General features: G+C 43.4%; 1 protein-coding gene across 2 annotated transcripts in view; it reads right to left on the bottom strand.

Annotated features, from left to right (window-relative positions):
- Positions 1–544: 544 nt before the first annotated feature.
- Positions 545–24,990, bottom strand: part of LOC119373910 (uncharacterized) — a 39,963-nt gene continuing 15,517 nt past the window's right edge. For both annotated transcript variants that reach the window (XM_037643976.2, XM_037643975.2), the window contains 5 exons: positions 15,268–15,444; positions 12,587–12,848; positions 8,629–8,666; positions 7,136–7,285; positions 545–3,664 (listed from right to left, as the gene is read on the bottom strand). In XM_037643976.2, the coding sequence (XP_037499904.1) occupies positions 3,593–3,664; positions 7,136–7,285; positions 8,629–8,666; positions 12,587–12,848; positions 15,268–15,357 (612 nt within the window). In that variant the 5' untranslated portion in view covers positions 15,358–15,444 and the 3' untranslated portion in view covers positions 545–3,592. The remainder of the gene's footprint in view (positions 3,665–7,135; positions 7,286–8,628; positions 8,667–12,586; positions 12,849–15,267; positions 15,445–24,990) is intronic.

The following is a 24,990-nucleotide window of genomic DNA, read 5'->3' on the forward strand; positions in this document are numbered from 1 at the left end:
GCACAATGAATTACGGCGTCTTGGCGGGAGAGAAAATCCTATCCCAGGTGACGTCGTGAGAGCATGCAGCAATTTTAATGAAACTTGAACAGCATCTGTGGCCTCCTTTCGAGTAGAAAAAAAAAAGAGAAAGAACTGTGTGCTCCTGACTAAATCATCGAGGTGGCGGAATATTGGTTTCGCTAATTCCACTTGAGTGATAGTATTCCTGTATAAAACGTCGAAATTCCTCATTACAAAATAGTTGCAAGGAAATGCAACATAGACTTGTACTGTCTAGTAGAACAAATGAAAATAGCGCGAAAAAAACCTCGTACAAGACGAAGAAAGCTACAGGACAAGCGCATGTCCTGTAGCTTGTCCTGTAGCTTGTTATGCACTTGTCCTATAGCTTTCTTCTTCTTGTCCCACGTCTTTTTTCGCGCTATTTTCATTCATCATGAATTATTAACGCTCCCAACAGTCTATTCTGCTAGCAGAACACCCATGCTGTAATATGCTTTACAGTGCGTATACTACTTGGTCAGGAATGAAGGAGAACGGATGCTGTTTTCATCAAACGGATGCTTTATTTTTTGGAACAACGTACGTAGCGAAAAGATATGTGCATTGCGCAATCGGCCACCACTATTGGAACACCACTTTAGTCTACAAAAGGTATACAAGTCGAAGTATTTACATACACACACAAAAAGGAAATATAAGCATGCATCCACTCAAAGAAGTCCACAAGCGCCGAAGCTAAAGGAAGACAGCGGTGAAGCACACAACGAAAGGGTCACGCGAAAGAACGTCTCAATATACTGAGTGCAGGAAAAGATTATGACTAGAAAATCTCATCCGCATTTGCCACCTCGATAACTATGAGAGGTGTCTAGTCAAATTTTGAAATATCTTACATCATCGTGAGCAAAGGTCGCTATCCTTTCACGCGTAACGAAAAAAAAAACGAAGACTTAAAGCAGGCATAGCGTGCACTAAAGCATACTATTCACCATAGGCGTGCGCACGGGGAGTGCCCCCCCCCCCCCCCGTAGTCACCTATGAGGGGGCGGGGCAAAATCTGCCCCATACAATGGCTCAATAAGGGGCGCGTGCCGATGAACCTTCGCCCACCCCCCACCCCCTGATGGGGAACCCTGCGCACGCCTATTTATTCACTCAAGAAAAGAAAGTAAGGAACATGGTTTGACATTTACAGCAACCATATTAATATGAATACAAACAAGATTCACAAAAGAGCACACGCGGAAGAAGGCTGCCAAGAAAGTAATAATCTCACGAACTGAGCGAAGTCGAAAGCAGTACACGTAAAAATGGGGAAAAAATATTTTTATGCATGAAAGAGAGTTGTTGGTAACCATGACAACTCTGCTTCGTGAAACACAGCGGCTCATGAAATGAGAAAGCGCGCTGCTGCTTTTCAAACTTAGTCACTACTCTACAGCATGTAATGAACAACACGTCATCTTGACAGCACGTAATGCACAACACGGATCTTGACATTTCGTTATTAATGTCACTGAACTAATAAACTAGTGACGTTTAGAGCCCGGAACGGAGTTGTTTATGTGGTATTGGAAAAATAATGAGAGAGACAAAGAAAGAAAATCGTACAGGAAAAGACAGCTCCGCAAACCTGCCCATCAGCGATTTTTGAACAACTACACACGATGAGGATACGCTGTATTTCAAGGTATTTAAGAATATCCAAGCTACATACATGGGCTTTGCAACTTCTGCGATTTCCCTTAACAGCCATCAAACTATACTCTCTTCAGGGTGACGGGTGGCACCGTGAATTGGTGCATGACACTCGCTTTTCGGATGCAAATGTTTTTAATGGTTTCCCGGGATCCTTGCTTCGAAACACGCTGCCGCGTGTGAATGACGTACTAGATTGTCAGCTAGACCATATTTGCCGGGCCATGCAAAGTTGGTTCGTGTCACAGACAATGCAAGTTTCAGAACCAAAACTGGAAGAAGCACGTAAACATTGGTGCAGAAAGAGGCGAGATTGTTCGTGACTAATTAATATCAGCAAGGTCTTAATTCTAGGTACCGCGCTTCAAAGAGGTGACGGTATGTCGCTTATTTAAATAACGCGGTGACTTTAATGATTGCGAAGAGCCGCGTTAACCCTTATGTACACACACGTGCCTGGATTTCGGCGCTTACCTTTCGTATAGAAAGTTAGCGCTGTTGACCGGACGTACTTTAGGCCTAACTTTCGCTTGTTATAAAAAAGTCTAATCCATGCTCGCGCTGCCTCTGGAAGCCTGTCGTGTGAAGCCCAGCACATCATGTGCGTGGCCCAAACATCCGTCATGAGACCGAGATTTTTCTCGCGATGGTGGGCTTATAATAAGACCATTGGTACTCGTGTTTGCCATGGGGGCTGAAGCTTCCAGTGTGCGTTATGTCACGCAATAAACAACAAAAAAAAATACTTGGTAAGAAATTAACGCAGCGCACGCAAAACTCGTTCGTCTCGCAGTCTCAATGGCCGGATGTACTCTTGATGGCCGCCGGGCGCACCATCCACGGGAAGCGCCGACGCGACTCCGCAAAGCGTACTATATGCGCCGTATTGCGGGCTCACGTATTTACAGCTGAAGCGGTGAGCGAAGAGTGAAAGCTTGTGCTTAGGTGGCACTGTGCGCAAGAGATACTTGAACTTGCATGCAAGAGGCATAACTTTCTATTGTAACTTCATTCGGTGCCGTATTTATATGAAGTATTTAGTTTATATTTACATGCTGACTCTCAGCTAGAAAATATTTGAAGCATTGAGAGTACTCCTTCGTGGCAGACGCCAAGTCCTTTTGAATTTTTGCTGCCAAACTCACTTGATAAATGCTGGCTGGAACATATAACGCGCTTCCAGATGTTCCTATGAATTGGTGAGGTAAGCATTTCCAGTTTAAATCACTACACGCATAGGCACGAAGAAGCACTCGGTAATAATACCTTACTGGGAGCGTCTTTCTTCAGTTACAAGCTCGGCAAATAAGGAATCTAAGGAACTATCAGCACCATCTACTTCACAAAAACTTTCGGCCTCTAGCAATTAAGAAATTCAGGTTTTCTTTTGAATCATAATTGCACCTCAGAGCTTCTCAGTGGAACATTTCTTCAATCATTCTAAAAAGAACAGCTACTGCCTAATGCTCTCAGATCACAGTACTAAGCTGAAAACGCACAAGAAAAAGACAGCTCAATGCTTTCGCAGACACTACAATAACATCAATGAAACTGCCTTATTGGCACAGTACAGTTTAATATTTTTGGAAAGCTCTCGGTGGCTTAAAATGGACAGAACGCTGGATACATATCACAGCTAGGAAATTGCAATTTGAAAGAGAGCTAAGACTGCTAGAGAGGTTTGTCGCCGACGCGGAAACATTGAGAAGCACGTGCCTTTGCAATATTGCAATTTCGAAAATTATCAAACAATGAGCGAACATGACGCAATGTTCAATGAACCAATCCAGCAAATTGGAGTCCTGGTGGCGTCGCACACTCGACTGCCCATCTGTTGCGTTCAAGCAATCACATTTCCCCAGTGAAGAGGAAAGGCTCAGGTTCCAGATCAAAACTCTTCGTCCGAACTTGCAGCTAAGAGCTTGATTCTGTCCGCCGCCTTCATTTTCCGGAAAGTTTTCTGCGTACGGAAAAAAAGAGCGGATATTAGGGACGCGGAAATAATACCTACGGAAAGGCGAATGTGTTTTTGAAATGCGCTTTAGAAGATAACAAACAACCTCATCAATCCACGGAAGTCATGGGGGGAATTATCTGAAATTTAATAAAAGCAAGTGTAGGAATTTTCACATAAAGCGAAACGTATTACAGTAGACCAAAAGACAACTTGCCGTCGGTGGAGAGAGAACCTAAAACTTTCGAATTCGAAGGTTGCGGGTTTGCTCCCCACCGGTAGAAATTTCTTAATTGTTAACCCTTACGGTTTTTCTTTGATTAAAAGTCGCTTCATTACGTTCTGTCCAGCAAACAAAAGGCATTTCGATCCATTCCTCTTTATCCATTTGTTTCAGGACGTTCTAGCTCGAATATACTGCATATGTATAACAATTTTAAGTGGGGCATCGATGATAAAAAAATGATAATAATAAAGAACATTGTGCTACGTCTTAATACTACACTTACCCCAACCTGACATCATTACAGTGTATAAAAAACAGTGTAAAACTTTTGCATGCCGTAATACAGAAGACTTGCGTGGGAAGCCAATCAACTTTTACGAAAACCAGCCATTGCGTAGGTATGCTGAAGCACCTTTTGTGCCATGTAAAATGACGCATTTTTTTCACCCAGAAAAGAGGAAGAGTGCTGTGCTCTGAAATCATGCCTTTCATTCTAAGCGCTGCCACATCAGCCTTCTTTTTACCCGCCTTAGATTACCATCATCTTTGCCTGCTTCACAGAAGAAGCTCAGGCAACAATCCGCACACACATGAACAAATTGTCCTTTCCTGTTTCCCTTGTGGAGATCTTTAACTAAGCATCGCACCTTGAAATCGGTTCTGTAGTGATAGTTGCCAGACAGGTTGCCTGCCTGATGAGTGTTGCTTGCCGAGTGATGATCGAAATATAAAACAGGGATATGTGCAAAAGATTACATTCTCTATAATTTTACGGCGCTGTAGAGCGCGGTTACAATACTAGAGTTAAAGCTTTGTTGGTCGCAGGCATCAATAGTGTGCAACGAGGCATCGCTCAGATTTTCCGTGAATGATAAAAAGGGCATCGATAGGTACAAGAAAACGTTTCAGCATATTTGATTCTTAAAAAAAGTCTGTCTGATCTGTGAAAAGTAAGATAACATGTTCGATTCAACAAAAGATCCCACGAAGAGAAAAAAGCATTTCGCCAAAGTAAGGGAAAGTTTTTATTCCCGGAGCTGACATTCACTAACAACAAAGTGCGTTTGACCATACCATAGGTCGACAGAATAAGTGGAGCTCACTCAGACTCACTCAAGAAATATATTTTGCGCTCAGGGATCACTCGGACTCAAGCTCACCAAATGTTTACTCAACCGGACTCAGTAGGGCTCAAACTGATTAAAAATTTTCTCAGCCGGACTCACTCGTAATCAACCTCACCAAAATGTTACCCGCCTGGACTCACTCAGACTCAGACTCACTGATCGATCTGTGTCTAAGCAAGTCATCTCATGATTCCGTTGCGAATAATTCTCTTTTCGACTATGGCGTCTATCCTCTTTGACACCAATATCTCACATAATCGGTGCTCTAAGTGGCGTCTTTTGGTCTCCTACTTTCAAGTACGAGTTGTCAGTGGTCGCATTCCTCGAAATCAAGTAAGGACACTTTTATTGAAAGACACGACTTACACGAGAGATTTTTATCAAGAACTACTCATGTAGGTGTTCGCGGGGGTGGGGAGCAAGGCACTTTCCCCCTTCCCCACCACCCTCCTTAACTCAAGCCTCTGGTCAATCAACATTGAGCTGGCGTATGAACTCTCGTGCACTCAAGAATGCGCGAGTATAAACGTTAGCAGATATAAGGCGGATAGCAATGCTGAAGTTGAGCAGATAGGACTTTTGGTTGGCAAAAAAAAGGCCGAGCTCACTCAGACTCACTCAAGAAATATATTTTGCGTTTAGAGCTCACTAGGACTCAGACTCACCATAATTTTCCTCAACCGGACTCACTCATACTCAGACTCACTAAAACGTTTCTCAGCCGGACTCACTAGGGCTCAAACTCACCGAATTATTACTCACACGCACTCACTCAGCCTCAGACTCAAGGCCGGATCTTAGCCTGAGTGAGTCTGGCTGAGTCGACTCATGAGTGAGCTTCCTGACCTATGGATCATACAAAGGCAAACGAGGAAGCACACACTGCAATTTTTCACAAGCCGTAGGCTTTTTCTTATGAGATTCGTAATGCACACAACATCGAGCGACAATGTGGCCTGTGATAAGCGATTGTGACTGCGCTTGAAAATTCGAAAATATTCTCTTTTCGTTCAACCTACTGCGTTTCTGTGTAACGATTTGAAAAACTCTAAAGATAAAATAGGCGGTGCTGTCATGTAATTCATACGGCTCACATTTGTAGCCTCCCTCGGGCAAGAATATGCAAATGTCAAACTTACTGATCCCCACGCAAGAAGAATGGCACCAATGGCCGCTGCGTACAAGTCCTAATTTGCGTTCTTCCATTTTCTCCGCATCTTAAGTGAAACTTACATATTCTCACATAGTTAAGCAAAGTCTAATATAGGAAGATGAGCCCTAGTATGTGAATCCACTCGCAGATACGACGGTAGCTTGAAAATGGCATCCCAGCCGCATCCTCATTTTTTAGTATACCTCAGCTCACCACATGTGAACACGCACTTGTTTTCTTGTTTTCTAGAAGCATACCTCACCAGTCTCGCTGTATACTGAAAAAAGTTTAATTGCATAGAACTGAATTTTATACTGCGATAAGTCTGCTAGTGTGGCCAGGCAACAACGCGGCCACTATGGCAGCTTGAGGGGACCGTGGAAGCCTCATACAGTGTTGCGTCGTGGCGGTTTAACAAAGAGCAGTGCGCCAAACTCATTATGTATGTAACTCACTATGGAAGACATACTAATACCTGCTGTAATATACTTCAACACACAATAACCGCGGTAAACTAACCAACAGAATTACAGCGGAAATATTTTGCAGAGCCTGAAAAACACAGCATAGAAAGAATTAAAAGAAACATAAACTTCCTGCAGCAGCAACGGTAATCACATACAGGCTGTAAATATATTGCGTAGATGTCCTTGAAATGCAGCATAGATGTACTGAGCTACACTTCATTTCAATATTTGTCTTATTAGTCATAGCTTACTGCAGTGTCAAGTACAGCTGTATTACGGCACTAACAGGGTACTTTTGAAAGGGCTACACGTTCTTTTCAATGAAACGTTATTATTTCTCACGTTTCATTAACTAGCCTCATTTTCTTCATCCACATAGATTCATACCAATACTTTTATTCAATTATTCTTTATCTACGCTAATAATGAAGCTTAATTATTTGCGTCATCATATTAAACTCCTCAACAGACCAGTCAGATCAGTCTAAAAAAGAATGACAATACCGGATCGATCTTGCGGTGCAGCTTGCGGCGATTGCGCGATCGACACCGTCGCCGACAGCAGCCGATGCAGGCCAGTGAGCACAGGATGAGCACGGCGGCAGCCACTCCGCACGCAATCGGGATGAGGATACTCATCAGATAGTTGTCCTCCTGTGACGAAGCACACAATGCAAGGGAATGCAGAGGAGCTGCATACATATATACCTGCAGAGCATAACTAAATGTTCCTGAAGTGAAGGCGAACAAAACGATTGTGTTCATAAATGCTGAAAGAGTAACACACCTGCGTCCATTTTGCACTTCCTAATGTGCATGTGTGAGTTTAGCAAGCGAATTCGATGTCTAAAGAATATTTTGTGGCCCAGGGGCTGAGATGGCTGCAAATTGTTTGTGTTTTTTTAGCGTTATGAGGAACGTTCTTGTGTTTAGGGTGCCATAAAGCAAATAGAAATATCATTTTTCTCTTATTGATAAAATACCATTTGAAGTTGGTGATACCATTTGAAGTACCATACTGAAAATCATGGCAGTAGTGGTGGTTTTGCAGCACTAGTGCCATGACTTTCAGTATGCCAGTACGGCGTTGCAATGCGATGGTCGACCACTTGCTTTCGATTCCCCGCCATGGAAGCCGCATTTCCGTAAGGGCCAAATTAAACAACACCTATGTACTTTAAAGAACCACAGGTGGTCAAAGTTAATGCAGAGTACCCCACTACGGCATCCCTTATAATCCTAGCGTGGTTTTTGCATGCAAACGTGCAGCAATTAATTACTTGATGAGACTGCATAGTGCAAAGCACCACCAATTTTCTATGACGCCATACATTTCAATGGCCTCTGTTTGAGTCAATATAACCCTTTATTGGTAGAAACATATTATAATATGTTGCAATAAAGTTGGAGGCCTAACGCACAAAACTCGGGAAGTTTTCTTCTGCCAATTACGGCACCGGTCACTCCGAGGGGCTGTATTGTAGGCGCGAGGCCTATAGTTGAAATGCAGACAATGATTTTGTGTGTGTACACTATCTTATAGCGGCAAAATTAGGAATACAGTTTTCAGGGAACATTTTATCAGTCTAAATTGATCTTGTGTTTCACATCAGTGTCCATGCAACCAAAGTATTTTTAGCTCTGAGAGGAAACGTAAAAAGGGCGTTGGCGCCATCGAGATGCAACGATTCGATGGAAAGCTAATGAAATCCATATATTTTCCATATGTTTTTCATATATTTCCTATGTATGCTCTAAAGAAACTTAAGGAAACATGGATTCGGTGGAATGGCATACGGAACGTTTCAGTAGGAATGTGCACTTCGATAACGCCGAAGCAACATAGAGCGTACTTTCTTGACTTTGGGAGAAAAGATGCACAAAAGAAATGTATTTAAGTCCTTGTTGTAAACTACATCGCTTTCCAGTGCTGACAATGTTCTGTAGAGAAAATGGTAAACAGAGAATTTGTGAAGCAACTGTGTGCCCCTACTCACCCGCCATGTTATCCAGGAAGTGAAGAAGTACTTGTGAGCTGAAAGCAATAGACACACTGTGGTCAGTGTATGCCACCACGGACGTACATAGCGCATAGTATGGCGACGCATGTGGTACAAGCAAATAAGCCATACACCATAGTAACCTGAATTTTTCGTCTAAAGCGTTGTTATAAATTCCATTGGGCACACTAGTATATCAGTGAATTTACTCCATGTAGCTTTCGGTGAAGGTCGCTTTGAAAAATAAATGTCGCTTAGTTGTGCTAGGTATTTTTTCTGGCATTTCAATTATCTAAAGCTACTTAAGGAAAACATTCTGTGGTAAGCAAGCTGAGCTTGAGAAAGTTTGTGAGGCGGAATTGAAATTTTTTTCTGTATTAAAATTAGGAAAAGAAAGGTGCATAATGTAATGTATGGCGCGCGAATTATCCCTTAAAGTAACAAAAAAGAAAAAAAAACTAGAACAATCATTATTCTTGAGAAAGTTTGTATAGTTCATGTGATGTTTACCATATTGACTCGCATGTTGCAAACACGGTCTAATACTGTCTGTCAGTATTTAGAAAGATGTACTGAAACATACTCCTCACCACTAATACTGCATCATTAGATCAATTGCTTTTCGATATACACAACGCTTTCCCTTAATAAAAATTCCTCGGAATTCCTTTGCTCAAGCAACATCATCAGTGGTAAACGTACCAAGTACTTGGTCAATAGTATATCTGCAGTGTCGTCCCGTCGAACAATCACGCAATGACAATGGGTAGTTAGAATTCTTCCAAATTACGACATAGCCAAATAAGTATAGGGTGCTAAATTATGACATTGCAGAACCGTGTGTGCGCTATATTAGATTGCTAAAATATTGTGGTCTTCGGGTATTTACCTCTTTCTTTCCTGAACATAACATTGGTATGTCATGCCAAATATGCAAATAGCCCAGTTTTCTTTTATTGTTGCACTTTTTAAGAGCTCCTTTACATTAGCCGTTTTCAACATTTCATGGATAACATTATCGTGCTTCTAGAATTTACAACATAGAGGTTAAGTTAATAAAAGATGAAACATCAAATAGGAAGCGATCAGGCCCTTCTAAGTGAGCCTTAACTTGTGCCAAGGCAGTGTTTCTATCTTTTAGAAGGAAGCACAAAGCCAAGTTGTGGGTTTCGCTATGCGTCTCCAGTTTATCTACATGGGAAGCTATGGGTCGTCAGTTATCAGTATCGCAACTCATGAATATCCCATTCAAAATGCAGTACAAACCAAGACGTTTTATGAAAATTGCTATTGCTATGTATCTAAGAAATGTTGCATGTTGGTGAGTATCAACCGAGGCAATAAGTCAACACGAAACGCTGGTTTCAATTGCCGGGACGCCATATTTAATACTTTGTATTCTTCTAATAATATTCGATAAAGTTGACTAGTTGGCGCATCAAGTAACGGCTCCACATGAAAGCACAAAGGGCGCCTAAAAATAACTGAAGAAAACCAGCAAGAAATTGAAGCGACTGTACGGAAGTGCTTGCTTCACTTTTTATCCATACCAGCGGTCGTGGGATTCTACCAACGCAGTCACATGAACAACATGTAAATGGAAATCGAAAACCACAAGCAAGTGCTATCTACGGCACACGAAACACGACAGTAACGTGAAGTGAATATAGATATACTTAAGAACCGTATAGGTGACAAACTGAAGTGCTCTCAGAGTAGGTCTATCGGCCACCCTATTCTTGGCAAAAAGACTTAAGATAACTTTACGAGAGCCCTGCAGATATTCTGGTGTCACACGTTGGAAAAGATACAACAGATAATAGAAAATAAGTTGTTCCTGTAGGAGTGTCTGCACAATTGTTAATTCACTGAGCGCAACCATTGCGTTCGGAACATAGCTGCTGTTTACTGTCAGTAAAGTGAAACTTTTTTTCTAAATTGCATACCCCTGAATGTACATGCTCAAAAGTTTAAGACAGAGAACTGCAAGTATACGTGTTTGTTGTTGATTCAGAACGTTCGTTTACTGCTTATTGATTTTGTTGGTGGTGGGGAGATAGCTTAGCTCTAGGATGCGTAAAACAAAAGCAGGAAATCCTCAAGGAGCTGCTCGCTAGAAATGCGCTATACTTCCTTGATTGATCACTCACGCATTTGTTTTTGATAGAACCAGTGCACATTTTTCATCCTACTAGCCTTTAAATCATTCTTGCAGAAACCATGAGACAATGTCAATGAACAACCTGCAAACCATGAAAAATCTGCAATCTCGAATGCGCATATTTTCGTCAAAACTTATCGTAATAAACGTGAAGGGCAAACATTAATGTGCTGTTGTTTTACTGAACTGTTCGAATAGTAAATACACCGAAAGGGTGCGTGGAAATTAGTAGAGATGATTAGTATATCAATATATGTTCAATATACGTATCCAATACAGAAGACTTTTGGTTTCTGAACGAGGGTTGGTCGAATGCTCATGCGAAATCTGTTTTATAAAAAAAAAGTGTGCGCTACTTGCGCTAGTGGCGCAAGGCTGAAATCAACGGTGGAGCTAGTGTTCGGACTTCCGAGGAAGAAGCTTCCCTCTTAGTCCGTGTCCCCGCCCTGCTTAAACGACATAGGTTTGGCGGGAACATGCCACGTAATTAGTGGTACATGATTTTACGTCATATGCCAAGTGTTACGTGATTTTCGCAGGAATATGGCACGTGACTAGTGTTGTGATTCTGGTGGGAATATGTCACGTGGCTAGTGTTACGTGAATATGGTGGGAACATGTACGTGATTTTTACGTCACATTCCCCTCCTCTTTATTTTTCCTTCTTTCGCTCTCTATTTCTCGGGTGTTATTTTTTGCCATCTCTTTGTATCTCTCTATTTCTTTCTCTGGCTTTCTTTCTCTCTCTTTGTAATCGTTTGTTCACCGACCAGAGCTATCGCATCCCACGTCGGACAAAATGGCGCACATGTTCTGCGAGCGAAGCAGAACATGTGCGCCACATGTGTGTGAAGAAGCGGACTAAGAGGAAGAAGAGAGCGAGGTTAGCGCGTGCCTATTCATGATGATGATAGTTTCTATTCGGACTACCCGGCGCAACGAAAAGCTTAAACAGAGAGTGGTAAGCTGAGCTAGTTTCTATGTATGTGAGTGGCAAACAGCTCCGCTGCTAAAAAACCAGCCATTTACATTACCTCATACGCAGAAGTAACAAAAATAATTGGAAACTTAACGCTCACAAAACTTGAGGAATGAGTGCTTCCGCCTATGTGATGCACCTGCGAGATGAGTTATTGAGTGGAGGAGGAGAACGTCACCAGACACATGCAATGAGCTGTGATCGCTGAAAGAGACATGTGTGAGGATGACACGCAGTACGATACTTTGTTGCCAAGGCTTGGGAATATGACAGTTTAGTAACTCCTGTGTTTACACCAGAGGAATGAATAAACTCCACGTGCGATGCAAAAAAAGCAATCAGTCCATGCATTACTACTGAGATATACTGAGAAAAAGTTAGTATTTCCTCAAAAACTGATTCAACGTAACACCTACTGCGTTCGTGAAGTAGATTAACGGTTAAGGTTCCTCATTTCATGACACGAAAATGTTAGGTGTGCGGACATTGATACAACCAAAGAAATACGGGCAACCTAAGACAACAATTGTGTTTGTGTTCACGCCTAACGTTTTTGTACCATAAATTCCTAACGGTTAGTTTTATTTTATTTATTTTATGCTCTCACTTGCGTCGATTAGGTCTGCCTCTTTTGGAGATAGGATTACTGGAACAGAAAGCAGATTCCACGCTTGTGCATAGTGAATAATCGAATGAAAAACATCTGGAACATCACCACAGCATTGCCCCAGTTTTCTTTTAATTGGCCAAGTTCTAATTTACAGCGTCCTTGCATGAGGAGCGCACCAAACGTAGAACAGCAGTACAGTACTCACTCTGCGGTTTCTTCACGACTTCGCTATTATTGTCCACACCGTAGTGGAGCACGGCGTCTCCTCCGTGTTCTGTCGTGTTGGTAAGGTTTGTCTGCGCAGTGACGTTGCCCGGCAATGGAGTAGTCTCGTTATGAGCTCCTTGCCTTGTTTCATTGGTTGACGTGGTGTTGGCTCCGCCTATGGGCAGTGACGGAGCTTCAGACGGAAGAACCATCAGGGCGGTGCCCGGTGTGGTGGAGATTTTGGCATGCACATCCTTCGCCTGCAAATGTAAATAATAATAGGTCATTTATGTTTCATCAAGAAGGTTAGGGCAGCTGGGAGAAAACGATGACAAGCAGCTTGCCTAGCTTCGGCTCCCCTAAAAGAACACCTTGGCAAGTTTACGGCAAACGGGGGTGCACATCAACAGATTTATCAACGGGTTAAATAAACAGAAATAAAAGTAACAAAACATGAAAGGATCAAGAAACGAATATTTATTGCTTCTTCCACTTCCACTTTTTTTTTTCAAGTATGAAAAAGAAAACAGGATTCTTAGTGCTGGATCGAATGTAATACAGGCAATGAGAAAGGTGGAATTCAGGACGGAGGTGTCTACGCCATTTAAGAAAGTGCAGGAAGGTGAGTAAGTAACGTAAACACTTTATAATGTGTTTTTCTTTTAGCAGAGAGTAATATATAACGCTATTCGTATTGTCGCATGTACGTCGGACGGTACACAGTCAATTTTTAGTGCAATATATACGTCTACGAAAGAGATAGCGTGGTTAGTGCAGCATCATAGAAAGGTGACATATGTAGAGGGTCTCCGTATGGACACATGCCTCCTACACAGAGCTCTCTTCGTCGAACATTCAATGCAGGAATCAACATGCACTAGTAAATGATCAGCGCTTTGAAGAAATTGAGAGGAACCGGGCAGTAGCTTGTCGCTCCTGGAGCAATATTTCCAAATTCCATTAACCGTGTTTGCGTCGAACGAAGTCGCGAAGGCCTGTTCAGTTTGTTTTTTCACGCATGTAGAAGTGGTAGAACAGAACTTGCCGCAGACTACCTCTTCTCGGTTAAAACAGATAGCGTTACCGCTGTCAATTTTGACCAATTCAGTTTCAAATTATTTCCAAGGAAAATAGTCTACAGCACAGGAATAACAAGAATACGCTCTGTTCAAGAGAGCTCGCGCCTCACTGCTCTGGCATGACCCAATTTCACATGAATTCATCAGAGAAATAGCGCCCACAAGACGGTGTGCTTTTTTTTATTGCGCTCGCGGAATCCAGTGGTGTTCTGTTACCTTTCTTAGGTGAAACAGCAAGGTCTCGTTCGAACGAACTCCAGGCACATTCCAAACTCGCCTAAATGACGCCTCAATGCGAATATTCAGTTCTACCTCAGTAATGCTGCGAAGATTCGGTGGTCGTTCCCTAAAAGAAAGCTTCGATGCTGAGTGCCACACTGAGCGTGACAGAAATGCCTTTCAATTTGGCGAGCGTTAAAGAAGGATGGTGCGCTACTCGTTCCTAGCGTTTCGTGCGGGATTTATGACAACTATAAACTACCATGTGAAACCACACATAAGGAGTTTTGTGCATTTGCATAAGTATGATAAATACGTAATCAGTACATGCAGTACTCGGTATAGCATATATTTCGGCAATGATTTATGTTGCCTGCAGGTTTTCGCATTGATATTGTCTCTCAGATCACCACGCACCATCAGAGACAACGGTGCTTATGCAAGCCAAGAGTATGAAGCAAATAAAAACTTAATAAATGTGTTGCCACCGCTGTGTTTCTGTACCTATAGCCAAAGCACTGTGAACACCGCTACAGTTGTTGTTATCCACTGCACATCTCAAAATGTGATCGGTTGACGCAAAACTGGACGGTACCTAGTCTGCAATTGAAGCTAGACTTCAGCACAGGGCACGGAACACTATTTTCCTGCTTTAACTTGGTGCTGCCCAAGCCAAAGCAACATCGCGTACTGTGGTAACGTATTAAATTCGCGTGGCTCTGTTTATGGATGTCGCAGAGTTTCACATATTGTTAACGCTCCATGGAACATGGTAATAATGTGCTTCACTGTGTCCGGTATTGCACAGCCCGCAATGACTTTTGCGTAATACCGTGTTTTAGGCTATGGTAACTACATCCTGAGAGCTTCGGCAAACCGCCATGGCATGTTACATATTCGTATTACATTCAGTGTTATGAAAAAAAAAAGATATTCACAAATATTACGAATTCGCCATTGCGCCGCTGTAGACCAATTACACCAGCAGTGAACTATAGAATACACTCGCTCACAGCAATAACTATTTTGTTTTTGGCTCGTTATTCTGTGCACCACCAGGTGGTGTCCCGTAGCTGGCCGTTCACATCTACAGCTCCGACAACCCTGCGATGCACAAACGTCAATGCCTCTGTGGACAAACTAAAATTCTCTGTCCATGAATCCTCTCGCGGTCCCAGTGGGCGAAATAACTCTCCTCCCTGCCCTGCTACGTCAAAAAAGGGGAGGGAAGTGTCCGAATGTTTAATTCTGCTGACTGCAGGATCAGGCGGCATCGACTACTCAGTGAGCGCTGACGGTGCTAATAATAATTCCTGGTACTTATATCGTGCGTCCTAAGAACACCACTTCATACGCGTATACCGCTGGGGATATTTCGTACCGGGTTTCCCGGTGGTGCAGCTTCACAGAGGACGACAGCCGCTACAAGAACCGCCTGAAGCAGGAGTTGGCAGCGCCGGGTAACCGACATGGCGGCGGCGGCAGCTGTGGCTGGCGATACCTCGCTCTTTTGGCCCCCGAGGTCGGTCGCTAGATTCCTCTCCGTTCACTCATCTGTCTGTAATAGAAAGAAACAAGGCTCCTACTCTGAACAAAGGCTACAAAAAGAAGCATCATCGGCCGTTCCGAAATTGTGCCAATGAAGTGGCCTACGAAATACCCTTCACGTACAGACAAGTCAACGTAGGTGAACGAAAATCAACGTAGGTCCCGTTAAATTTTGCAAGCGTTTTTCATGAGGAGAGGGATAAAAATTGTGTAAGCGATACATCCATAAGCATGGATAAAAAGTGCGTTACTAGTAAGTGAATATTAGTAGGGTTAAACAGATGAAAGAACACACACGATGTACATATCTTAACGAAGAATAGTTATATATGACTGCTGTCTTCGGGAAGTAAATAGTAGAAAGTGAGCGCCCGTCCTGCTCTTTGTTTTTTCTTGGGGGGAGGGGGTGGGGTTGGGAGTGGGTGTTAGCGGCTCGAAAGTGTCATACTGATACTAAAGATGCACAATCTAGCCCAAGAGCAAGTACTCTTAGTAACGATGCCTCGTAACACGACAATACATACACCCCTAGAATTTCAGTGACATCTGAGCACTTTTCAGCTCCTGCCGCGGCAGTACCCTCTATAGTGTTTTTCTCAAACATTAACACAAGTTTTGAAAATAACTTCTGAAAAACAGCAAAAACTAGCTCATCGAGCTCAATCGCTCGTGTGGGCAGAAGTTACGCACTCTAGAAACTGAAGTGCGGTGTTAACTAAACAATGATGCTTTGTTGGTTAGCTTTTGCACCTATATTGCAATGCGATAACTTAAGCCAGGGATTTGATATGGTTAAGTAGCGCACTTTGGACGGGGACAAAAGAAATAGGAAGGACATGACACTCAGGGGCGTAGCCAAGGGGGGGGGGGGGGTTGGGGGGGTTCAACCCCCCCCCCCCGAAATTTTTTCAGTTTTGCTTGCGTATATATACACGCACACATACAAACTCACGCACGAACATACATAAAGTATGGTTGAACCCCCCCCCCCCCCCCCGAAACAAATTTCTGGCTACGCCCCTGATGACACTCGCTACACTCGGAGCTGAATTTATTTCAGGAAAAATGATTTGATAAAGACACAGCCCGCTTCAAACAAATTATGCAAGTAACACGAGTTTCAGATGGCGCCGTCAAACCTGCTGTAAAATGCACTTACTCGAGCCTTTTTATCAAAACATTTTGAGCACTCAAGCTAAAAAAAAAAAAATACAACGCCTGCGCGGCGCGCGCAGCACCTTCACAGCGTAAGCGGGAGGAGCGGCCTCTAGAGAGCCCTTTGCAAACTCTCCTAGGTCGCCTACTGCAAGCACCGTTGCTAGGTGCCCACTACACCATCATGATTTTGCCAAGTAGCGAAGTACCCACTAGGCGTCCATAAGGCAACACGCGCACCAACGTAGCTGCACACTTTGTTGCGATTGTGACTGATGATGATGAAGACTGCTGACAGAAGAATGATTGAACCCCTTCTATTGAGTGAAATGTTTTAAACCATCCAGTCGTTGACCATTTCATATGGTGTGACGCGTGGTGCTATGCTACTCTTCTGCCACTCTATATTAAAACTCTCGACGTGATTCCTCGTTATAATTGACGCCCGTATAGGGTATTTTCCCGAAGAAGTTTCAAACACTGGCTTGGCTCTGTGATAGAATACTTGACTGCCACGCAGGATGCCTGAATCATATTCGGGCTGGAACACTGTATTTTTTTTTACTGGCCCGACAGCTGCGACAGGCAACATCGCCACCAAAATGGGCTGCTGGTGTGAGCTGATAATGGCTTACGCTGCAAAAGTTACTGCGCAACATAGGCGTGCACAGAAGGGGGGCAGGGGGCGCCCCCCCCCCCTAGTCACGTAAGAATAGGGGGCGCAAAGTCTGCCCCATACATTGATTTAATAGGGAAGAAGGGTGCGACGATGAACCTTCGCCCCTCCTGAAGAGGAACCCTGCGCACGCCTATGCTGCGCAACAGAGCATTTCGCGGCCAACATTCGGAAATATGCATTGAAACTGGTGTCCGAGGCATAGAATAGTTACACACGTATTCGACTTTCCAAAGTACTGCCAGAATTCGTGAATGGCAATGTATACCTTATAATAATCAGCGTCAGACGTGATTAACAGAGTTGAGGACATTGATGAAATCTGCATTGCTATTTCTCGCGCAAACAAGCACCTCTTAGAGCAGTCTAGCTCAAGAAGAGAAATCGTGCTATATGTCGCCAACAATAGCCGAACACTCTGTAAAATACAAAAGCACAGAGGAAAAAGGACACAACCACACATCTCAGCAAGCTCTAGCGAGTTACACTGCGGCGTTACCAATAGAATGCTGTGCAAACGAACCGATGGTACCCTGCAATTGAAGAGGACAAGACCGCTTGTATAAACACTGGCTGCAGCTACACCCCTTGTTCACGTATTTTTGTCTCCAAAAAGTAAGCAACAGCGCAGAATAACACAAACAAACAAATAGAGACAACAGAGGAAGGGCTTACTTACGACGTGTTTTCTTTTTTCCAAAAACGAGAATCAGTCGCAACGTCAAGAAAGTGGTGTTGCGAGGGGACAGCGACAAAATAAAACTTCGTTTGAGCCTGTAGTTGTTCCATAAAACTGAGGTTAAAATTACAGCGCAAACGCACAAGGCTCAATGGCAGCCGCCAAGGAGCAGTTAGGGGCTCCTGGCTGACTAACCATCGTCACCTTTCGGTTTTGATAGAAAAAAAAAGTAACCGTTTTTTGGTGTCGAATGAAAGTTCTGCCTTCGCCTCCTCGCCCAAAATTTGGTCTCCCTTACTATATAATGTATCGGCATGATATACTTGTTCATTGCCGGTAGGGTCCCATATTCGCTGACAGCAGCAGTGTCTTCGACGGAACTTCCTTGCAAAATATTTCAGGGAGCAATACAGCAGACAGGAAGGGAAAGTTGCAGAACATAAAAAGGTAGCGTGAAAAAACGATATCATAATAAAGCAATATACTAAAACGACAGGATGCAAACAGTCTATGCTAGGGCTATTTTCTTAAAAGCAATCAGCGTTCTTTTTGCCGTCGCGGTGGAATACGCCTCGAGAGTGACGCACTCGGTAAGTACAGCTGTATTTTGGCCTTTGCACACAAAGGAAAGAGCGCACAGCTGCTCTGCTTTGCAATCGCCTCCGCCTCGGAGCCATGAACGTCGTTGCGGTGTTGACTATTCTCGCCGATGCATACGGAGCAAGTCGGGACGAAATACGCCGAGTAACTGAAACGAAGATGCGATATCGTACAGTGTACCTGTTTGTTTCGGAGACTATACTCCTTCAGGAATCGTTGAATGCTCCACTTGGCCATTGTGAAATATGACTGCCGCGAAGACAGTATGTCAAAGACAGTGACAGCTAGCAACGTCTATACATACTGGTACCCAGAACTATGCAGACGCGGGTCCAACAAACAAGGCCAGCAAAGAAAGGTAGAAAAGAACAAAAAAAACAAGATCCTAACACCACACTCCGGCCTCTACCGCTCATACGCCTTTACCTGTGCAAGTGCGGTAACACGTTGAGACTCGGTTCTGACTTCACCCGGGTGACAAGGCTTCTTCTATTGCTTGGGTATTCCACGTTTACAGGCATGGCCAGCTTTAAGCAACCCTGTCCGAAATTGAGATTGCGACCTACTGATTTTGTGAAAGCCCACAACAATAAAACTTGGTAATCCCGATCCCTGGATATTTTATTTCGTCCCGTGAGAGCCGACACTATATAGCAGGTATACTGACAGCCGGTGGTGACCGATCGTGGTCGTTGATTGGCAAGAATTGGAAGCTCCTTCGCTTCACGACCACTAAAGTTCGCGGTTGAAATGATGTCAAGCATCCACAGCCTTACCGGGAGTGCCAGGATGTCACTGAGGGCTGACCACGTACACAGAGAGAAACAATCAATAAAGAAAGAGGGCGGTTGCAGGATTAGCCTAATGGCGAAGCACTACACGTGTAATGTAGTTCTAGAAACGGAGAGACAGATATCAGCTATGTCATAAAAGCTGAAAGATCCTCCATAATTGAAATTGCGACCTGCTACCCAGCGTTGTCGAAGAGAAAGGGATGCAGTAAGAGAGAGACCATAGAATTGGTAATGAGTGACCACAAACATAGAATACTTTGAACAGCGCAGATTCATACACGTCTCGTGTGAGGATTCATTGATGACATTGAGAACACCATTCCAGCGACAAGGGTCCGGCCAAGGTACCATGAAACCTTTTCACGTCAATGTGGATTCGGCGTTCATAAGGAGTAAGATGTCTGTTGGGCCACTTTTATTTAACTTTTCCTTATTTTTTCTACACCTCAGTTGAACCAAATACCTATTCATACTGGCTTCGTTATCTTAGCTCCTCATATAGCTTGAACAAGAAATTATAAGGCGCTCTGGTTCCCTTCTCCCTATTCACCGCTGCAAAATTCACGAGATGCGAACGTTGAAATTGCTCTTCTAGCACTCGGTATTTCGAACGTCACAGTTAGGAGGCAATGAACTCCGAGACTAAAGCGACTGCAGGTGACGTCACGAGAAAGTTCACGAAGCGCCAAGCAAAAGGCTCGAGCGCGAAGGAACTTCCCGCTTGCACTGCTTGCACATCTGCAGTGGTCATACAGCGAGCACCTAGTCGATCCAAGTGGTATGATCTGCTATGTTCTTCGTGAGAAGAAAGAAAGAAAGAAAGAAAGAAAGAAAGAAAGAAAGAAAGAAAGAAAGAAAGAAAGAAAGAAAGAAAGAAAGAAAGAAAGAAAGAAAGAAAGAAAGAAAGAAAGAAAGAAAGAAAGAAAGAAAGAAAGAAAGAAAGAAAGAAAGAAAGAAAATATTACGCCTGCAAGATGACATGTTTACCAATTAAATACATGCCGTAGTGAAAGACAACACGAGCAACACAGGTGACACGGTATATTTCACATGTGGTTCGTGTTTGTTCTCGACGCCATCTTTCTTAAGCGGTAAACATCTCGCATAATAAATACCAGCGAGGCCACCAATGAAATTCTTTTAAGGTCACAAGTTTTAAAATTTTGTAGTAACCTATACAACAGCCTTCTCGATTTTTCCTAGAACCCGGGAACACTTTTCCGTCTATACGCTGCCATTCTTGAGGACATCATAAATTTCCTTAACGCCATAGACGGCATTATAGGCCCTGTTTACGCCTGCGTAGGTGTTTTCTTCCTTATGTTGTTGTGCAGGTTGTGTCTCGTTGAATCAACAAAGTGGTGCAGTGAACGAGGAGAAAGATAATTGAAAAGCTCCATTTTTATCAGTTCGCAGTCATGTTAAGCAAAGAGCTAGTGCGACCAAAGCGATGAATTATTTGTAGTTGTTTTGTATATTACGGGTGCGTTGCGCCCCTAGTTGTTAGTTAGTTAAGTTGGTTTTATTGGCGCAAAAGCGACTACGGCTATGCTGCGCCAGCCACATGGTGAGAGGAGAGAAAAGCGAAACAAAAACAACAAAAGCCAATAAACTGTACTCTAGGTAACGTACACTATGACCGTAACTATGAGAATGTGGTCGTCTATGACATATGGGGTGGAATGAAAAGTGCACTGTGGCTGTAGAAAGGCCTAAGATCATTCGCTGTATAGATGCGTAAAATATACTGTATATATACATTAAAACTATGAGCATGATACGCGGGATGGTCAATGGATATGTATTCTGCGCGGGATTATGATGCTAAGACCGCAGAGATATGTACATAGCACTGATGCCTTCCCCGTGTCCTTGTTTCCAAGGGCCAGGAGGCAAGTGCTTTATTTTAAAATAGCCGCCGCAGCAACAGCCTCTTCGAAGAGGCCGTGCTACAGGTTGCAAAAGTTTATAAAGCTTCCCGCACTATGTGTGGCATGGAGCGTAGTGATTAAAGCTTATTTAATAAGTCTGTTTCGTCTAAGAAGCTCATGATATTAGCTAGTGGTATTAAAGGTTCTTCACCTAAAAGTAACCTTGGATGTAGTGGTATGTGTAACTTATAAAGCATATGGAAGTGTTTCTGTCTTTGAGTTTCCATATCTGGACAGGTAGTTAAGATGTGTAATACTGTCAATTGTTCATGACATTTGTCGCATGTTGGTGGGTCCTCATCTGCCAATAGGTAGTTATGTGTAATATGCGTGTGACCTATACGAAGTCGACATAGGACAACTTCGATGAACCGCTTTTGATGGTAACATGTTTTCCATTCACCAAGTACAGGCTTGATGAGTTGGAGTTTGTTGTTTATATTTGATTCCCACTCGCTTTGCCATTTGAATGTTAGTGATCTGCGAAGAGCTTTAATTCCATCCGTTAGAGGTACGTTTATGTTAGAAACATTGAGATGTTGTGCTTCTGCTGCATGCTGATCCGCCCTTTCGTTTCCTGGGATCCCGACGTGGCTAGGGACCCAGCAAAAACGTATAGACTGACCTTTACTTACGTGTGAAAGTATGTTTAAAATATTGCCAATAATGGGCTCATACTGAGACCGCGGATTCAAGGCCTTCAAAGCACTTAGAGAGTCTGTGTATATTACTGCTTTTTTGTATCCGGCATTTACAATCCTCTGAAGTGCCATCCACAAGGCATAACATTCAGCCGTGTAGACCGAGACAAACTGCGGCAGTCTAACTGTACGCTCCCACGTGCCTTGGACAACGCTGCTTCCGACATACGTATTTGTTTTGGAACCATCTGTATAGAATTCTTTATAATTGTTGTAAGTTTCCTGCACCATGCGAAATTCCTGTAGAATATGCTCACGTGGTGTATTTTGTTTCTTTAAACGTGCCAGCGATAGATCGACAAATTTCGTGAAATCATTCCACGGAGCTAGTCTGGGTGACCTTGGCATAACAGCGAGTGCTTCAGTGGGGGCGTTGCACTCACGACTTTTTTCTTCAAATCTGAGCATCAGCGGTTTGATAACATTTGGCTTGTTTGCATAGTGTAAGCGTTTGTCGCAGTGCGTGATGATGTTATGACATATGTGGTTTGGCAGAGAATAAATTCTGAGAACGTATGCGAACATAAGTTGCGTTCTTCTCTGTTCTAGGGATGGCTCGTTACATTCCGCATACAGGCTGAGAGTTGGCGAAGTTCTGTAGGCACCTGTCGCTAAGCGTAGCCCTTTATTGTGGACAGGATCTAGTCGTTGAAGGTAGGAGTGTCTGGCAGAGCCATATACTATGCTACCGTAGTCTAATATACTACGTACCAAAGAGCGGTAAATCTGCAGCAGGCACTTACGGTCAGAGCCCCAGCGCTTGCGGGACAGAACTTTGAGAACATTGAGCGCATTGTTTGTTTTAATTTTCAGGCAGTTGATGTGAGCAAGGAAGTTCAATCTTTTATCAAATACGATGCCTAAAAACTTGTGTTCTTGTTTCACCGGCAATACTGCGTCATTTAGCTTCAGGGTGGGGTCCGGTTGTAAGCCTCTCTTTTGAGAGAAGACAACAGCAACAGTTTTTTCTGAGGAAAACCGGAACCCGTTTTCATATGCCCATTTGTTGAGTTTGTTTAAAGTAATTTGAATTTGACGTTCACAGGTTACCATATTTGATGCACGGCACGCGATCTGAAGATCATCCACGTAAAGTGAGTGCATTACTGTGGTAGGTACAACCCTGTTAACCGAGTTCATCTTGACAACAAACAGCGTTGTGCTTAGAACACAGCCCTGAGGCACGCCGTTTTCTTGAATGAACACACGTGATAGGACCGTGCCAAGGCGCACTTGAAATGTTCGGTTCGACATGAAACTAGAGAGACAGTTTAGCATTTTGCCTCGAATCCCCAAGTCTGCCAAGTCCCTCAAAATTCCGAATCTCCATGTAGTGTCATACGCTTTTTCGAGGTCGAAAAAGACAGCTAAGCAGTGTTGTTTGTGTAGGAACGCATTGCGTACTTCATTTTCTAATCGGACCAGGTGATCAGTTGTTGAACAACCTTTCTTGTACCCGCACTGATGGCTATCCAACAAATTCTCTGTTTCAAGGATATATGTCAGTCTAATATTTATGATGGTTTCGTACGATTTTGCAAGGCAGCTTGTAAGCGCAATCGGTCTGTAGTTACTCGCTAATGTGGGCTGTTTTCCGGCTTTCAAAAATGGGACTATGATTGCTTTTTTCCATTCATTTGGCATTTCACCTGTTTCCCAGATTATGTTAAAGAAACGAAGCAGGGCCTCTACTGCTTTCGGGGACAAGTGAGCGAGCATCGCATAATGTATTCTATCAGGGCCAGGTGCTGTATTTTTGCCTGCAGTGAGCACCCTATTAATTTCAAGAAGTGTTAACGGGTTGTTGTATAATTTGTCAGAACCTCCTGTGATTGGAAGCTTTTGTTTTTCAGCAGATTCTTTATATTTTAGGAAAGCTGGCGAATAATTCGCTGAGCTGGATATTGTGTGGAAGTGTTGGCCCAATATGTCTGCTTGTTCCTGCAAGTTTGTTTGGCTGCCAGCTGTTGAGAGAATGGGAACCGTGTAGCAGGTGTAATCACCCCTAAACTTACGCACCTGATCCCACATTCTCTTGGACGTTACTGAACTATTGATGGAGGAGACGTATTTTTTCCAAGATACTTTTTCTGCTTGCCTGCGTACATATCTCGCTTTTGCTCGTGCTTTTTTAAATATGAGAAGATTTTCTTGCGTGGGATATCTGCGAAAGGTACCCCACGCTTTGTTTTGTAATTTTTTAGCTTCTTTACAATCGCTATTCCACCAGGGTTTTACTTTTTTACAAAAGATGCCAGAAGATTGTGGGATAGCCTCCACTGCTGCTGCTAGTATGCAGGCAGTGATCCTGTCGCTCAATTCATCTACACTTAACCCCTCAATTATCTCTGTTTCAAGAGTAGCTTTTTTAGTGAACAGAGGCCAGTTTGCAGACTCAAGCTTCCAGCGCGGTGGTCTACAGGGGATCATGGGAAGTGGAGACACAAGTTGTACAATGGCAGGCATGTGGTCACTACCGTAAGGATTATCAACGACTCTCCAGCTAAAATCGGTAAATATAGATGGGGAGCACAACGCTAAATCCAAGCAACTCATAGTTCCAGTACTTGGGGAGCAGTATGTGGCTGTGCCAGTGTTTAGGAGACATATATCGCTCGCAAGTATAAAATCTTCGATTATTTGTCCTCGACAATCCGTTGTAGTGCTTCCCCACAACGTGTTATGGGCGTTAAAATCCCCCGTTACAATAAAAGGTTCCGGCAGCTGGTTTAAAATTAACTCCAAATGTCTTAGAGTGAATGGCGTAGTTGGCGAGATATAGACGGAGCAAATTGTGATAGTTTTATGTGCTAAAATTGTTACCGCTACGGCTTCTATGTGGCTGTTAACCGTTACTCGTCTTGTAGGGACATTACTTTGCACGATAACAGCCACGCCACCAGACAACCTGCTAGCCTGGGTTCGGTCTCGGCGTATGACAGTGAAGTCCTTTAAAAAGTTTGTGTGCCTGTCGCCCAAGTTTGTTTCTTGTAGGCACAATGCCACAGGGGAGAAGGTGT

The sequence above is a fragment of the Rhipicephalus sanguineus genome, chromosome 11, assembly GCF_013339695.2.
Source record: "Rhipicephalus sanguineus isolate Rsan-2018 chromosome 11, BIME_Rsan_1.4, whole genome shotgun sequence".
Lineage (NCBI taxonomy): Eukaryota > Metazoa > Arthropoda > Arachnida > Ixodida > Ixodidae > Rhipicephalus > Rhipicephalus sanguineus.